The sequence below is a fragment of the Phascolarctos cinereus genome, unplaced genomic scaffold (genome assembly GCF_003287225.1).
Source record: "Phascolarctos cinereus isolate Bilbo 61053 unplaced genomic scaffold, phaCin_HiC Scaffold_3;HRSCAF=262, whole genome shotgun sequence".
Lineage (NCBI taxonomy): Eukaryota > Metazoa > Chordata > Mammalia > Diprotodontia > Phascolarctidae > Phascolarctos > Phascolarctos cinereus.
Window position 1 is genome coordinate 45,154,951 of NW_027555736.1, and position 16,842 is coordinate 45,171,792.

Below are 16,842 nucleotides of genomic sequence, written 5' to 3' on the forward strand. Positions count from 1 at the left end.
ATGAAGCAATCTCGGTAAAGCACTTTGCAAATCTTCCAGAAGCCCACCCGGCGGCCGTGTAGACCTTCTCCCTTTCCCATGCGGACCTCGGGGCATGTCCCTACTCGGTGTCCGAGTCTCCCTACTGCGCTACGACGCGGAGATGGACACACGGGCACACGCCGGAGTAAACGCGGGCACACGCATGTTCACACATATACATGATGTGCACAGCACCTATAGACACACAGGTATACGTGCACCTAAGTGCATCTAGAAGGAGAGCGAAGTCTGTGCCAATAAAACAAAATAAAAGGGGGAGGGGAGCCTAGCACAGTCCGGCCCAGGCCTTTGTTCCCCCCGGGGGTCCGGCCCCTGCGGCTGGAGGGCGCGGGGCACAGGGCGGGCCTGGAAGGAAGAGGCTGGGTGTGGGGGGTGTAGGGCCGGGCGGCGCCCCCTCCCGCTGGGCGGCCCTGGGTCCCTCCGGAAGGGTCCGGGAGGGGGGCTCGGCGTGGTCGGGAAGCCCCGCGCTGACCCGCGCTTGCCCCCGGACTTTCCGACTTCCTCCGAGGCCCTATATAGGGAGCCGGGCCCGAGCTCCAGCCAGCCTCCCCGGAGAGCCGGGATCGGGATCAGCTTCTCCGGGATTTCCCTGACGCCTCGGCCGAGGCCCAGGCAGGGACCGGCCGAGGGGGGAGGGGCGAAGAGCGGGGGTGGGGGGGGCGGATAAGAGGGGAGGACCGGGCGGCGGCGGCCGGGCTCGGAGCTGGGGGCGGGCCTAGTTCGCGCGGGGCTGCGGTAAGGGGAGGGGGAGGGTGTGTTTGTGCGCGCGCGCGCCCCCGCCCCCTGGCGCTGGCCGCCCTGTGAGTGTGTGAGCTCGCGCGCGCGTGAGAGTGTGTGTGGTGTGTGCGCGCGGGGAGCCCAGAGTCGGCGGTGGCGGCGGCGGCGGCGGCGGCGGGGGCTGGAGGCGCCCGGAGCCTGCCCCGGGCGGTCTCCCCTCTGACTCCCGGAGCGCGCGTGACCGCCCCCCTTCTGCCCCCCCCAGGACGAGGAGGCGCCCCCCTGCCAACCCCCCCGCGAAGAGCCCGGAGCTGACCCGAAGAACCAAGGAACCGGAGCGGAGCCGGAGCAGGAGCCGGAGCCGGACCCCGGAGCCGAGGAGCCGGGAGGGCGGGCGGAGCGGCCGGGCTCTGGCCAGCGCTGTCCCCGCCGCCGCCTCTGGCCGCCGGCCGCCGGCCGAAGAGATGGCGGCGGGGCCGGAGCCCGAGCCGGAGCGGGGCGCCCGGAGCCTCGTCCGCGCCGCCTCCTTGTGGCTCGGCTGCCTCCTGCTGCTGCTCGGGAGCCGGGACCCGGCCCTGGCCGCCGCCGCCGCCTCCTCGGCGGGCAGGAGTAGCCCGCAGCCGCCGTCGCCCCCAGGTGAGTGCGGGGGAAGGGGGCGCCGCGGCCGCAGCCCCGCAGGGCCCCCCGCCGCGCGGCCCGGCCCACTTGTACGAGTGGCCCCGCCGAGGCCGCTGCCCGCTCACGCCATTCATTAAGTTGTAGCCGGGAAAGTGCGTGTGCGGGGCGGGGGGGGCAGCCTTGGGACCCCGACTTCCAGCACCCGGCATGGACCCCCCACCGGGCATCCCCGCATCCCTGCCCCTGCCGCCCTCCGAGCCCGGAGGGGGAGGCCTGGGGGCTTCGGAAGGACCCTGCCCCGCAATTGCCCGTTAGGGTTTCCGCTATGAATTCCCGTATCTTGGCTGGACCTTAAAACTTTTATTGATAGCGGGCTCCCCCGCAGCGTGGGCAACTCCTCGGGGCCTTTATTGATGGAATGCGGTGTGTCCCAGAAGTCTCAGTGCGTCTGTAAGCTTTTAATGAAGCTGCATGTGAGGAGCTTTCGTTCGTCAGCCCGGAACAGCGCCGAGGCTTTCTTTTAAGCTGAAAGCTGCACCAGGACTTTTGGGACACCCGGTCTTGGGAGCAAGAATCAGAGCCCCCAGCGGGTTAGTCATGATGTGGCAACTTGTCCTACACCCCTTCGGAGATGGCTGAAAACTGACAGTCTTTGGAACGGAATAAACTTTTTTGAGGAGGCGGAGGGGAAGGGGGGAAACGGCAGAACTTCAGTACCTGGGCACGCTTCGTACCTTGCTATTCATTCGATTAATGCAGAACATCGTGTTGACTAGTGGAGTGGAGGTGTGGGGAACAAGGAAGGGTTAAAGAACGGTGCGTTGGAGTGCGGAGAGCTTGGAAATTCAGTATTTACCATGGCAGGCTGGTGCTCGTGCGTCGAGTCTGGAGGACTTGAGGTCCCTTATGTGCCCCACGAGCAAATCACTCAACCCTCTCAGCCTCAGCTTCCTCATTTTAAAATGAGAATAATATCTGTTGTGCCTCCCTTAGCAGGTTGTAAAAGTGTAAGTTTAAGTGCTTTAACTTTAAAAGCTCCATGTAAATGTCAGCGTTTGTCGTGTCATTTTGATTGTTATTGTTTTTATTATTATTAGACCCTGTCCTGTTCATTGGTTTAGGGAACACCAGATTAGGAAGTTTCCTGGGAGTCTTTCCCCTTACTGGTGGGCATCTGCTCTGCACTTTAGTCCTAAAAATGTTACCTGGGGCCCTCACAGATTTTGACTTGCTGGGCTTCAGAGACAGTATCAATATCCAGGGTGACACTTGAACCTAGCTCTTGCTCTGAGATTGGCTCTGCCATGATATAAGGCTGTGGTTCTGTGGTAGATCATGCTGCACATGGCAGTTGTTGTTAGGAATATTAATTTGGGGATGAAATAGAATATATGATAAAATTTGATTAAAAGAAAAAAATCACCAAAAACTTGCACTGGAGTGTGTGGGTGACTTTGGCCCTTAAAGTTCTGTTGATGCCACATAGTGGCAGCTTCCAGTATCTTATGGACAGGTACTGCTTTAGATTCTTGATTTGTGGTTAAATCATGATGGATTGTAAGGTGGCTAAATGTTAACCATCATTCATTTGCAAAACAAGTAGTTCTTGGGTTTAATTTTTAAGGAAAAATCAGTAGTATTTTATTTGGAATTAAAATTACTATCAGCTACTCAGCAAGTGTATCTCAGTGCTAACTTTTGTTTGTATAGAACTGATGGTAGTAAGCTTTTAAGGAAATAGATTTGTAATCTGTTTTCAACAGAAAGGCTTAAATTCTAGTATCAAATTGAGATTATTCTTAGGTTTTCATGCAAAGCTTTGGACCATAAATTGTATATTCTTTAAAATACATGTTTCATTTTGAAAGTTTTGTTCCAGTTTGAGGCCTTTTACTCCTGGAAGTGACTTTTTAAAAAAATTCTTTTTTAAAAAAATTGATTTATTTTTAGTTTTCAACATTTACTTCCGCAAGATTTTGAGTTCCAAATTTTCTCTTCATCTTGTCCTGTCCCCCACCCCAAGACAGCATGCATTCTGAATACCCCTTCCCCTAATCTGCCCTCCATTCTATCTCTCCCCCACCCCTTCTCTTATCCCCATCTGTCGTCTTCTATTTTCCTGTAGATTGGGATAGATTTCTATACCCCATAGGTTTTTTTTTAAATTCTTAGTCAAGAGAAGTAAAAAATATCTTAGAAAATATGTTCCAACAACTCATTGAAACTTTACTGTGTGAACAGTCCAATTAATGGGTGTAGTCTTAATTTGAAATTTTTTGACTGTGGATTGTGAGACATTCTGGTGATTTTAAGGAAAATGAATCTTAAAGGTGGGGAAGAATAAGAGTTGCATAATCTTATCAAATGGCCTAACATTTTAATGGATTAATTTATAGAAGGCAAGTTTAAATTAGAATGATGCATGATGACAGCATATTCATATAGTATTGCTTCAGAATGTTTGTGAACATTTATATTTAGGGGTTTTTTTTTTGCTACATTGGATGCATAATTTTAAAGGAAAGGGTTCATGCTTGTGTTTAGCAGCATCTTAGGGCAATGAGCCTTCTGTTGGGGTGGGAGGTACTTAGAAGAAAGCAGTATCAGGTGTGAAAGCTTAAGTAAAGGTATATTTGTAAGGACTTAAAAATATAGTATGTAATTTGCATGTGTTATTGAATTCAAAACTTAGAACAGTCTTATGAGAAAGGTATTATTTATATTTAGTGGATCAGGAAATTAAGGAGCAGACAGGTGTAGTGCCTTGCCCATGGTAGCCACAGAGCTATGAGGTGTAAGAGTGCTCAGGTCTTCCTGAATCCAAGACTAGGAGCTCTGTCTGTTATACTGTGCTGAGCAAGCAAAATATGAGTGATAATGAATATTGTCACTGATTTCCCCTACCTGGTAGCCTCTTCTGAGGCTGCCATCCATCTACTCTGCATAGATCTCATGTGTACCCAGTTATTTATTTACATGTCATTTCCCCCGTTGGAATGTGGTTCCTTGAGGGCAGGGTCTTTTTGTTTTTTGCCTTTCTTTTTTATCCCAGGTGCTTGGCAAATAGTAAGCATTTAACACATTCTTATTGATTGATTCAGGAATTTAGTTTTGTTAGGAAGATTGAAAAAGTGTGGGTTGAGAAGCCACTTCAAGCCCATGTATGGCAAGTGTCATATGACATTTGCATGGGCAGCATGGTAGTAGTAGAGTGAATAAACAGCCTTCCTCCAGGTGAAGGAGAACTGGTGTCTGAGATGCTCAGAGAGCAGTAGAAACTCAAATATGGCCTGGAAAGCTGGGTTGAGTGAAAGCTTGAAGTGGAGACAGGGCTACATTTGCAATCAGGGGACCTGGATTCAAGTCCTGTTTCTGCCTCTTGCTTCTTTTATGATCTTGAGCAAGTCATTAAAACTCTTTGGGCCTGCGATTCTTTATGTATAAAATGTGGGGGTTGCACTAGATGACTTTTAATACTCTTCAGCTCTGAATCTTTGATCCTGTGAAAGGCTACCAGGTTAACCTGAATGGAAGCTATAATGAGAGATTAGCTTGAAAGCAAATTGGGGAGATGTTTAACACTGGGCAAATAGTTTACATTTTATTCTGAAGGCATTAGACATTTCCTGAAGCCTTTTGAGCAGGAGAGTAATGCCCAAGGAGTGGTTTAGGAGGATTGATCTGGCAGAAGTCTGTAGGTTGCACTGGATTGGGAAGAAACTGGAATTGGGAGGTAAGTGAAATAATTTTGATAGGTTACAGAGACAATGGGATGAAGGCCTTAATTAGGGGACTGGTTGTGGAAATGGGTGAGAGAAGTACTGATAGCTAGGGAGAGAACCTTGAAAGAGAAAAATAAAGTTTGGGGACAGGATTGTGGAGAATGTGTTGTTTGTCATGGTCCTCTTTGAGAACAAAGGACATCAGGAGATGATACCACAACTTGCAAGTGAATTGGATTTAAGTGAGGGAGGGCTGTGCAGAGTTACCAGCCTCACTTTCTTCTCCAGAGCCATCTGGGTCCATTGACAAGATAGATCAGGACGACTGGAGGTGGCCCCCAATACTGATTTTTAAGTGGTGAGGGGAAGGAGAGAAGCCAGGAAAAGGGAACAAGAGAATCAACTAATCAATAGTCTCTGATAGAAAGGTGGGAGGATAAGTAGTAACTAAGATAGTTGTACCCCACAAGCCTAAGAAGGGGGTGGTCATCCAAGTCTAATGCTTCAGGTAAGTCAGGGGCAAAGAAAACAGTAAAACCACTGCACTTGGCACAGGGGACTTGGGCGATTGTGGTGGAAGCCAGATTTCAAGAAGCAGACAATACTTACCACTCTTTGAAGAAAAGTGAAGGTGAGGTGAAGGAGAGGGGGACAAATAGTTTAAGAAGTGAGTTTCATTATTTCTTTTGGCACTGAGGACCCTGGAGCATGTTTTTGGAGAAAAGGGAAGGAACTGGTGGAGAAAATTCATTTGGAAGGATTGGTAATTGGTGGACCAGAGTCTGAGAAAAGATGAAGGGCTATGGTTTTAGGACACAGATTGAGGGGCCTAGATTTAGAAGTGAGAGTGAATAATTCTCCTTCCTTCTTAGTAAAATAAATGAGGAGACATATGTTGGGAAGAAGCCTGAGGCCTTGGTATTAATAAATTAGGGGATGGGGTCATCTGCTAGTGAAGGGAGCTGGAGTGGAATTGGGGCAGTGAGAAAAGGAGAGGAGGTTTGGGGTAGTTGTGATGGGTATACAAGGGAATCAACAAGAAATAGATTACTGAATTATTGAGCCAAAGAGATGAAGGTGCTGCCCATACTTCCTATCTTGAATTATAAACTCCCGAAGCTCAGGGACTCATCTAAACATTGTATGCTTTCTAATGATGACCCCAATGTTTTGCCCAAAATAGATGCTTAAGAAACATACTGATTTATAGTGGGCAAGGTCATCATGTTATAGTTTTTTCCAGCATTAGACTGTGGCCTGAACTAGATTGAAGCACAGGTTTTTAACCTTTTTGGTGTCATGGACAGTCCAGTGAAACCTATAAACCTTTTCTCAGAATGATTTTTTTAAATGCATAAAATAAAATACATAGAATTGCAAAGGAAACTAGTTATGTTGAAATAAAGTTATCAATGTATTTTTAAAAAAAATTTATGTCTCAAATTTAGACCTCTAGGTTTGAGGAAGCATACATTTATTTGAGGGAAGGGTACAGAGTTGACTTGTGAGTTTGTGATTTGTAGGAATTCTTTTGACTATAGCAATGAAATTATTCAATCATATTTTAACTATTCATAGCCAGCATAGACAGAATATATGAAAAGTTCTACATTAATTCTTTGATAGTCTTTGACTAAGGAAGATTTGATTGAATAAGTGACCCAGGTATTGGCACTCATAGCAGATTTGAATTCTGCTTTACCAGCACATCTGTAGCTCTACTATAAAAAATAGTAAGAGCTTGAGAGATAGAATGGCACCTAAAGACCATCCAGCCCAGGCTTATTTCCCATGCAGGAAAATCAGCCTCTGCTCAAACACCTTCATTGATGGGGGAACTCACTGCCCACCAAAGCATCCTCTTCCATTTTTAGACCACTCTGATTATTAAAGAGAAAGCTCTGCTTTCACTTTAGCTGAAATTTGCATCTTGTACTGAGCTGGCATTAATCCCATCTTCTAGAACTACTCAGAATGTACCTGTCCCTTCTTTCCCATGACAGCCCTTCTGCTTAAGTTCCTGCATTTTACCATTATTAAATGTAACCCTGTTAGTTTCAGCCCATTGTTCCGGCTGGTAGCGATCCTCCTGGATTGTGATTCTGCCCGCCATTGCATTAGACAGCTCCCCCAGGGTAGGTTCCTGTGAAAATTGTGGAGGCATGACTTATGTCTTAATTCACGTCATTGATAAAAATGTTGAAATGGGCAGAGGACAGAGTTCTTCAGCATACTCTTAAAGACTCCTTCAGCTTGGCATTCTTCTATTAGTCAGAATTCTTTGGGCCTAGTTGTTGTGGTTATAAATCCATTTAACTAGTGTCATATAGCTCACATTTCTGGATGCCTAAAAGGAAGCCATGAGATTTTTTCAAACGCTTATTGAATGATGAATGAAAATATCCTAAGAAATGCAGTTCTGTTTTATCTAACTTCATTTCCATTTTTATACAGCATTTGTTTGACGTGACTTGTCTGTCAACTCTTACTATGGTCTTGTTGTTTAGTTGTTTTGGTCATGTTTGACTCTTCATGACCCCGTTTTTCTTGGCAAAAATACTGGAGTGGTTTGCCATTTCCTTCTCCAGCTCATTTTACAGATGAGGAAAATGAGGCAAAACAGAGTTAAGGGACTTGTTCAGGGTCACACAGCTAGTAAGTGTCTGAGGCCAGATTTGAACTTACAAAGATGAGTCTTCCTGATTCCAGATCTGGTGCTCTATCCACTGTGCCACCTAGCTGCCCTACTATGGTCTTAGTGATCATTATTCACCTTTCCAGGTGCTCAGAAATAATGCATTTAGTAACTCGTTCTAGAATTTTTCTTGGGATCATAGATCATTTAGAATGGGAGAGGACCTTTGAGATCATTTAGTCTGTTGTCTTCATTTTACAGATGAGAATTCTGAGGCCTTTAGATAGGAGTTGACTTGTCCTAGTTTACAGTAGCAGAGCTGGAGATCCTAACCCCAGATCTCCTTCTAGCATTATGCTTCCATGAGTCAGATGATGGAGAAAGAAGCTGGACTCGAAAGGATTGAGAAGAGTGGGGCAGTGAGGAAGTGGTTGGATTTGGTGTAGACCCCCCCTTTTTTTTTTTTAAAGAATTTTGGTATGGAAGGGGAAACAAGAAGATGGGTTAGTAGTTGGATGGGATAAATGGATTAAGGGAAGGCTTTCTTTTTTTAAACTAGGGAGACCTGAACATTTTAGTAGGTAGATGGGAAGGAGCCAATGGAAGGAAAAGAGAGAGGTTTCATGAAAGAGAGGATCATTGCTAGAGAAAGTTCCCAGAGAAGGTGGGGCAAGTGGGAATAAGGTTGAAAGAGTATTCTTGACAAGGAGTAGGGAACAGACCTTTTTCTCTCAGAAAGGAGAGGAGGAGAGAAGGAGTAACAATGAGAATGTTGAAAAGTTTTGACAAGGGAGGTTGAGAGAACTCCTTTCTGAAGACTTTGGCCTTCTCAGCAAAGCCTATGCTCCAGGTATAAGAGGCTTCAGGTTTGGCGAGGGGCTTGGAAGAAAAAAAGATTTTGAATGGAAGATGGGGAAAATGAGTCAGGGAGTCAGTAAGTGTAGATGACAAAGATGACAGCAACAGTGAGGACCCCGCTGATTATATAATGTAATTACATAGCAAGTGACATTTGTGTGATTTTTGTGTATGTGACCTTATCAAATGATTGAGTGCTGCTGTATCAGTGACCAATCAGCTAGTACATAGACATTTTCTCATAGATCTTCTGGTTTTTATCTTCTAGAACACCATTGATCCATAGAACACTGTTTGGGAACTACTGGTATAGACGTAGAATGCTGTGACTTGAAAAGAGTGAATTGATTGGCTTGGAAAGTTTTCTGGGGGAGGGGGCACTTGAACTAAATCTTTTTTTGGGGGGGAGGGCAATCGGGGTTAAGCGACTTGTCTAGGGTCACACAGCTAGTAAGTATCATGTGTCTGAGACTGGATTTGAACTCAGGTCCTCCTGACTCCAGGGCCAGTGCTCTATTTATTGTACCACCTAGCTGCCCCTTGAGCTAAGTCTTAAAAGATTAAGGGTAGGTTTTGAATGGGGGGGTGGGGAACAGAAAGAAGGAGGGCCCATGGGAAGGGGCAACTGGGAATTCCTAGATGTTTGAAACACTGAACAAAAGCAAATAGTTGGTAAAGTTCACAGACAAATTAATTGACTTCCATCAGTTTCTTGGTGTAGCTTTCCTTAACCTCATTAGAAAATTTCTTTGGGCATTGTATTCTGTATTTTACTGTAGCAGTTCTTCAGAAGTTAAAAATTGACCCTAGTGTACCAAATGTTATTGAATGTTGATAAGCAGATGGATTTAAGATAGTGGTTCATTTTTTTAAGATAGTTAATTTTTAAAATGCCTTTACATTAACTGTTATCGAATTTTCTTTTAAAGTGCTCATTATTTTTTCTAAATTTTGACAGCATCTGCAGTAAAACTGTTTTTCTTGTATTTTTTTTTGTTCAAGCTGTTTAAAAGTAGGTTTCCGATTCAATTCAATTATTTCTCATTTAGTTCAGTATATAAAACTTTGACCAGCAAGATCACATTTGACATAATTTTATTTATAAATTATTAATTAGGCTATTATTGAACTCCATTTCATTTTTTCCTGAGAATGAGTTTCTTTTTCCTTTCTTCAGTACTTGTTGCAAATTTTGGTTAAGTAATCATGGTGCTACAATATCTCAGCCTATTGTTGATACCTCAGGAAGGGAAGATTAAATTCTAATGGTATATTTGGATGAATGAGGATAAATCCAGAAGAGATTTCTTTCTTAAATTCACCTATGCTTCGTGGAATTTTTAGGATTGAAAAACTAATAGTAGTACTTTTCAAATTTTAAAATTTACTGCTAACACAGTTTGAGTTTTAAGAATTTATTATAGCTTTTGAAATGTAGGAGTGTAATTACCCCCTTATTCCTATCATTTTTCATTATTTCTCTTAATATTCTAGATCTTATGTTTCCCCAAATTAATTTTTTATTATTATACTAAGTTGTGTAAAGTATCTTTTTGATACTTTGACATAGCAATAAAACTATAAATTAACTTTGGTAGTATTGCCATTTTTGTTACATGGCCCAGCCTAGCCATGAACACTGATTATTCCTCTAGCTATTTAAGTTCTTCTTTATTTTTTAAAGAACACTTTGGAAATTGATCTATACAAGTATTTTGTATGCTGTGGTAGATTGATACCAAACATTTTATGTTAAGTTATTTTGAATGAGATTTCCCTTTCTATTATTACGTCTTAGATTTTGTTAGCATTAGTGTCATGTGTAATACATATGTAATATATATGTGTGTGTATATATCTATTGGTTATTATATAGAAATGCTATTGATTTTTGAGGGTTCATTTTGTAGCCTGTTGCTAAAGCTATTGTCTTAATTAGTATCTGGTCATTCTCGAGGATTTTCTAAGTAGACCATCAAGTCATCAGCTAATAGGGCCAATTTTTTTTCTACTTTACCTGTCTTTACACTTGTAATTTCTTTCTCTTTTCTTACTGCTTTTGCTAACATTTTTAGAACTGTATTAAGTAATAGTAGGAAGAGTGAGCGGTCCTTGCTTTGTTTTATGACACACTTATATAGTTCAGATTCAACATTATAGGATACTTTAAAACAAAAGGAATTTAAAAATTAAAACACTAGGTAAGTAGTACTAGATAAGAATGATTTGATTAGCATATTAAAGCACCAGTTTAATGTAGCTTTTTTTGGGGGGAGTCTTAAAGAATCTAGCTAGTTTGCCCCCACCCTTGGTGACCTGCAGTATATGGCACTCCCTCAAGGATGCCCATCAGCTCTCCCATACAAACATTCAAGCTAACAGAGTATCAAAACAGAAGAAGTTTTATTTATTCTTTAAAGGATTTGTGCCAAAGCCCATAGAGTTTCAGTAGACCTATTCCCCACCCAATTTGGTAAAAACTCTGTAGGCCATATAACTACACATCTGCTTGCTCGAGGCCTATTTACCTCATCACCCTTTTGCCAGCCTGCTGTCTGTTGTTTAATTGCTTTGCTGTTGGTATATTCCATTACTGGAAGGAATTTGGGTATTCTTGTTGCTTTTGCTAAATTCTAGTTCTGGATCACCTCATAATCTGGTGCTTCCTGAAACCTTCTCCAAGTGAACATTCCCACGTCCTCCAGTGCTTTGCACTGTACTGTAATGTGGGGCTTTGAGTTCCCCTCGTCATACTAATTATCTGCTTTTGGGTGGTTTGAAACTTTTCATTTTCCCTTCTAGACTGTGGTGCCTAGGACTAGATGTAATACTGCCTACGTGATTTCAAATAGAGAGCAATATACTCGTATGTAGTAGACTATACTTTTCCTTGTATTGAATATGTAATTGTTAACAGAGTCTAAGTCTTGCATCAGTGTTTTGGTTTTTGATTGATGTTGGAGCTCCTAGGTCTTTGTTACATGGACTGATTTCTAGCTCCAACATAGGACTTAATATATTTATCCCTATCAAATTTCATAATTTTAGCTTTAACCCAACTTTTTAGTCTATTGAAATCTTTTTGGATTTCATTTCTGTTGTCTAATATATTAGTTATTGCTCCCATGTTTACAGTTATCCCTTCCACATCATGGGGGTTAGGGATGAGGCACCCCTGCGATCTGAAAAATCCACATAAAAATTTTTGGTCCTCCCTTCGTACCAGAGAAGAATCTTAGTCTGAATTATTGTGGTATTAAAAGGTAAAATACCTTTATATTACACAGCACATTATATATATTTTATGCATTTCTGAGTTTCTAAACTTTTTTGTGTCTTATGCTGGCCTTTGCGTATCATCTGTGGCTTCTGCAAAACTCCCCCCAAATTCTCATTTAATTTCTTATGTCAACCTGCGATGTATGGAAACTGAGATGGGGAAGGTCGAGATGTGGAAGGGATAGCTGTTTATCATCTACATATGTGATAGATGTGCCATTATGCCTTTATATAAGTCACTGATAAAAGTATGGAACAAAACAGGGCCAAAACAGGGTCTATTGAACAGTCAACCAGTAACGGACATATAAAAATCTGTTATTCACCAGAATGGTTCTTTAATTTATAGACAACTAATGGCTAGTTGTATGATATTTTAAATTTTTTTCACATAACCTTTAAACATGACAGATGTTTAAACATGCCTGATGGCTCCACAGCCTTAACTCCTATTTGATTTCATATAATCTCAAAGCTTCGTGCCAGAGTTGGTCTCTAACTGCTAAAGAAGAGTTGACAGAGATTTATATCTGGCAATCATTTCTTTATGATATAATATAATATTATAAAATAGAAAAATACTTATTAATTATACAGCGTGTCCCAAAAGTCTTTGTGCAGTTTTAATCTGTAGAGTACATAAGCTTGTTTAAATAAAATTCACTAAATACTTGTGGTTTTTAGTTGTTGTTACCATAATGTAGCATGTCAAATATCTATAATTAAGAAATTGAATTAGAGTAACACATCTGTTACACTTAACTTTGGTGCATAAGAATTCCATTTTCTTTTGAAACAACCAATTAATCTGAAAACAATTCTGAAGCAGCTACTTTAAAGGGTATTGTGCCTCTTCTGCCACCATCCCCAAGGCCTTCTCTAGGACAAACAAGGCTTCTGGCTTCCTAATGGGGCTTCCTTATCTCTGCTTGCTCCTTGCCTGTCGTGAAGCAGGCCTCTTTGGGTCTCACAGAATACAACAAAGTCTCCATCTGCTTGGAAGCTGAACCTCAAGGGAGAAGGATCTTGAATAGTCTCATCTCATGCTTCCCTCACTAACCAACTTCTCTTCAGCCACTGATCCATACCCTGCCTGGATTCTCTGCTCAGTGGTTAAGAATATTTCCATCCCTTTGTACTCATTCCATCCCAGTGATCTTGAATCTCTAGCAGCCTATATACAAATCCCATTTCCAGTCTTCTCAGTGTTTCCTCAGGCTTATCCTGAGCCCCTTCTCCAGATCTGTCCCACCCTTCCACTCAGCAGTCTGGAATGCCTGCTCCATAATTAACCAAACTTTTTAATCTTAAACTTCTTTCTTCCTCTTCTACTCTTTCCATCTTCTTACCCTCATGAATAATGGCTCCCTCCTGATGATGTAACATCCCTTGCCACCTTTCCAGCTATACTTTTCTTTCATATCTCCTGACTTCACTGGAGGGGAATTGTAATACATCTCATTGCCACTTCTAGACCCTAGACCCTCCCTCAGCCACCTTCATTAAATGACCTTTCCTACTTTCAGGTTCATGCTGTTCAAATTTATCACCCAATCCAGATCCAGGTGGCTTTTATCTGTCCACCTCTCCAAAGACATTCTTATTTCTTCAATGAGTTCATTGCCTGGTTCACATTCTTTCTTTCCTTCCAGTCTCCTGCTGTCATGGTTGGGGTTTCAGCATTCATATGGAAACCATCTTTAAATGCCTCAACTAATTCATTTCTCAGTCTGCTTACTTCCCTTACTTCTGATAGAATGACCTGTTCCTCCATTCCATCTCTGCTAACCTCAGAGAGGGTCACACCTTTGACCTTGCTATAACCCACAAATATTTCACTTCCATGTTCCATGAACCTGTAAGTTCATATATCTCATTAAGAATGAATGAATTTATGAAGCATTTAATAAGTGCTTACTAGGTTTAGTGCACTGGGGATACAGATAGAGAAGTGAGATAGCCCTTGTTCTAATGGGGGAGATGATTTGGAGAGTTTTAGCTGTGAGTTGGATGTTACATGGCCCTTAGGGTCTAAGTCATGGTCTAACCTAAGGGTTCCATGGCAAGGCAAATGTTTATACCTCTTCTTTAATATCATTTCCACCCATAAAATCATATCAGTTTTTGATGTTGAACTTTATATTTTATTCTTATGCTTTGTGACTGCCAATTCTATACTTTGTTCTTATCATAACTCCATTTCCTTCAGTCTTCTGTTCAGCCCCAGACCATTGTCTTTGCACTGGCCATACTCTCCTTCCTTCTCTATTTTGACTCGTTGGTGAACCAGCTGAATTCTACAGTATCCCACAACCTTGATTTCCTTGCCATCTTGCCAAACACTATTTGCCTTGCCCCAACCCTGCATTGTTCCTCTCCTCAGCCTTTTTTGCTTCTATTCATGTACTACTGAATGGAGCTTGAGGAAATCATAAAACTGTGATGATTAGGCCAATTACAAATTTATGTTATCTAATCAGAACTGGGCCTTTACCACAGCTAGTGAAGCATCCTATTTGTAATTGATTTGCTATGTCTCCAACATATTTGTTCCAAACCTTCTCGTCTTCTCAAAATTCCCATGGCACTCTCTCTCCTCCCCACCATCTCAGCCAAGAACTTCACCTTCTACCTCTGTTCAACCCTCACATTTAATAGACAATGAAATGGAGGTTCAGAGAGGTTAAATGATTTGCCCAAATTCAAAGTAGTAGGTGGCAGAGGCAGGATTTGAACCCAGAACCTCTGATATCTGGATCATGCTGTAATGAGTATCCAACAAAACTTAATCATTTTTCCACTTAGATGAGTGACTAAAATAATTTTATGTTTCATTTGAATAACCAGGTAAAATATTTTGTATGGTACTCATTTGATAATATAATTTGATGTTACAAGATAAACTTGATTCCACATTATTACCACAACCTTTGTGATGTTGTGTATAAAATGCCTTTTAAATTGTTTGGGTATCTCATCACTGACACAGTGAGAGCTAACTCCTGTTAAATGCCAATGAGAAATATGAAAGTCATGTGTTAAAACACTAATGGAGAAAGCAAGCATAGCAGTACACAGCCCCTGCCTTCAGGGGTCCTGTAACTTAGTAGAAAGGACAGAAAGTGGGACCCAGTTAAGATCATACTTAGACTGAGTACTTACGGGGGGGGGCTGTAGATCACAGAATGGCAGGATGGGAGGGATCTTGGTTTAGAATTAATACAATGTGTGTGTTCAGAGGACGTGTGTATAGAATTTTTTTTAGTGTAGTTGAGGCACTCAGTGTTTACTTATCAAAGCTTACAAATCAGATTAAATCTAAATAGACATATAGATATAGTCTCATATATGTATTGTGGAGGAGAGAGACAACAAAGGTGACTGTTAATCAACAACATAGGACAGAAGTTTTCCAAAAAAATCTTCTACAAAATAATGGAAAAAGTGGAGCTTTGTTAGTAGCTGTATTAAACAAACAAACAAAAAAGAATGCCCAGATTATTGCTCTCTTTTTCCTCCTTTATCCCTCTTCCCAAAATCTTTAGAGTATTGTCAGCAATTATAATAATAAGTAGGAGGAAAATAGAGGCAGACCGACAAAGAATTCTGAGAAGTAGCAAATGGCTGCTGAGGAAGAACGTAGGAACGTAGGAGACAGAGAGGTACCAGGCCAATTTCTGGTAAGAAGTTTTAAAGAATTAAGAGATTAGATTTAAATTAGGACAAAAAATTGTGTTCTACAACCAGATGGATGAAAGAAACTATTTTATGGCTAGAGAACCAGAACAGACAGAAATGAGAAGAAACAGTCTTAACTTAGATAGTATCAGAACTCATATCATGCAGTCAAGAAATCATGTCTTATGTACAGGAGCATCAGAAGAAAAAAAGAGAGAAAGAAAAGACAAAAAGAAAAGTAAGAAATATGACAATTATTCTCCAGAATGAAAAGGTACAAGATTTATTAATTATTGAAAGCTTTCTGAGACTACTTCAAGGTACTTCCAAGTAGTGCCATAGTATTTGAGCTATAAGAATGAAGTAAATATTCTCCATCCTGTGGTGACTGGACCCTCATTTCCATTCCCCTCAACCTCATCCCCTACCCTCACTCAATCTTCTGCTCTAAAGCTACGCACTCCTTCCACTGTGGTCTCCGAAATGCCATTGGTAACAAAGTTACTTTCATTTAAAAATCTTTTTCTTTCCCACTTCTTCCATTTTCTGACTCCTTCCTAATGGCATAGACTCCTTGGCCACCTGTCCAGTACTAGTTGCACTCTGATTCATTTGTCCTAACTGCCTCCTTCAGGAGGCAGAGTTGGAATACTCCTTGCTCCCCATTGCCACTGCAAGCTGACCCTCTACTACCTTCATTCAGCAGCCTTTCCTCCTTGGGAATTCACTCAGTCTATATCTACCGCCCAATCAGAATTCTGATAGCTATTTTCTACCAGGAACATGCCTCTTTTTCCTCAATGAATTCAGTGCCTGGGTCACAATCTTTATCCCCTCAACTCCTGCCCTCATACTAGGGAACTTCAAAATAAATCTTGACACTCCCTCCATCATACTAGCTTCCCAGTTGCTCAACTTACTCATTTCCTAAGACCTCCTTCTCCACCTTACCTCAGCTGTACACTAAAATGGGCATACCCCTAATCTTGCCATCACCCACAGGTATTTCACTAAGATGATTGTGCACTCTCAATTTCCTTTCTCTGATGACAGTCTGTTGTCATTCTGCCTCTTTCTAGGCCTTGTAAACCCCTCAGTGACCTCGAATCCCTCCACTGTTTAGTCCCCAGGCCTTTATTTACCCTTGCACTGACTCCATTCTTTTCCCTTCACCAGTCTTTGGTGAAGAAGTTGAACTCTGCTTTTCTCTTGGTCCTTTTCTCTTGAAATATTTGCCCTCTTATGTCGCCTGCCAAGCCTCAGCCTTGGATTCCTTCCACCATTGCACCTGCC

General features: G+C 42.2%; 1 protein-coding gene across 1 annotated transcript in view; it reads left to right on the top strand.

Annotated features, from left to right (window-relative positions):
- The first annotated feature begins 872 nt into the window (after positions 1-872).
- NEO1 (neogenin 1) overlaps positions 873-16,842 on the top strand; it is a 291,634-nt gene continuing 275,664 nt past the window's right edge. Inside the window, 1 exon segment of the mRNA XM_078150794.1 lies at positions 873-1,395. Coding sequence (XP_078006920.1) covers positions 1,224-1,395 — 172 coding nt within the window. The 5' untranslated portion in view covers positions 873-1,223.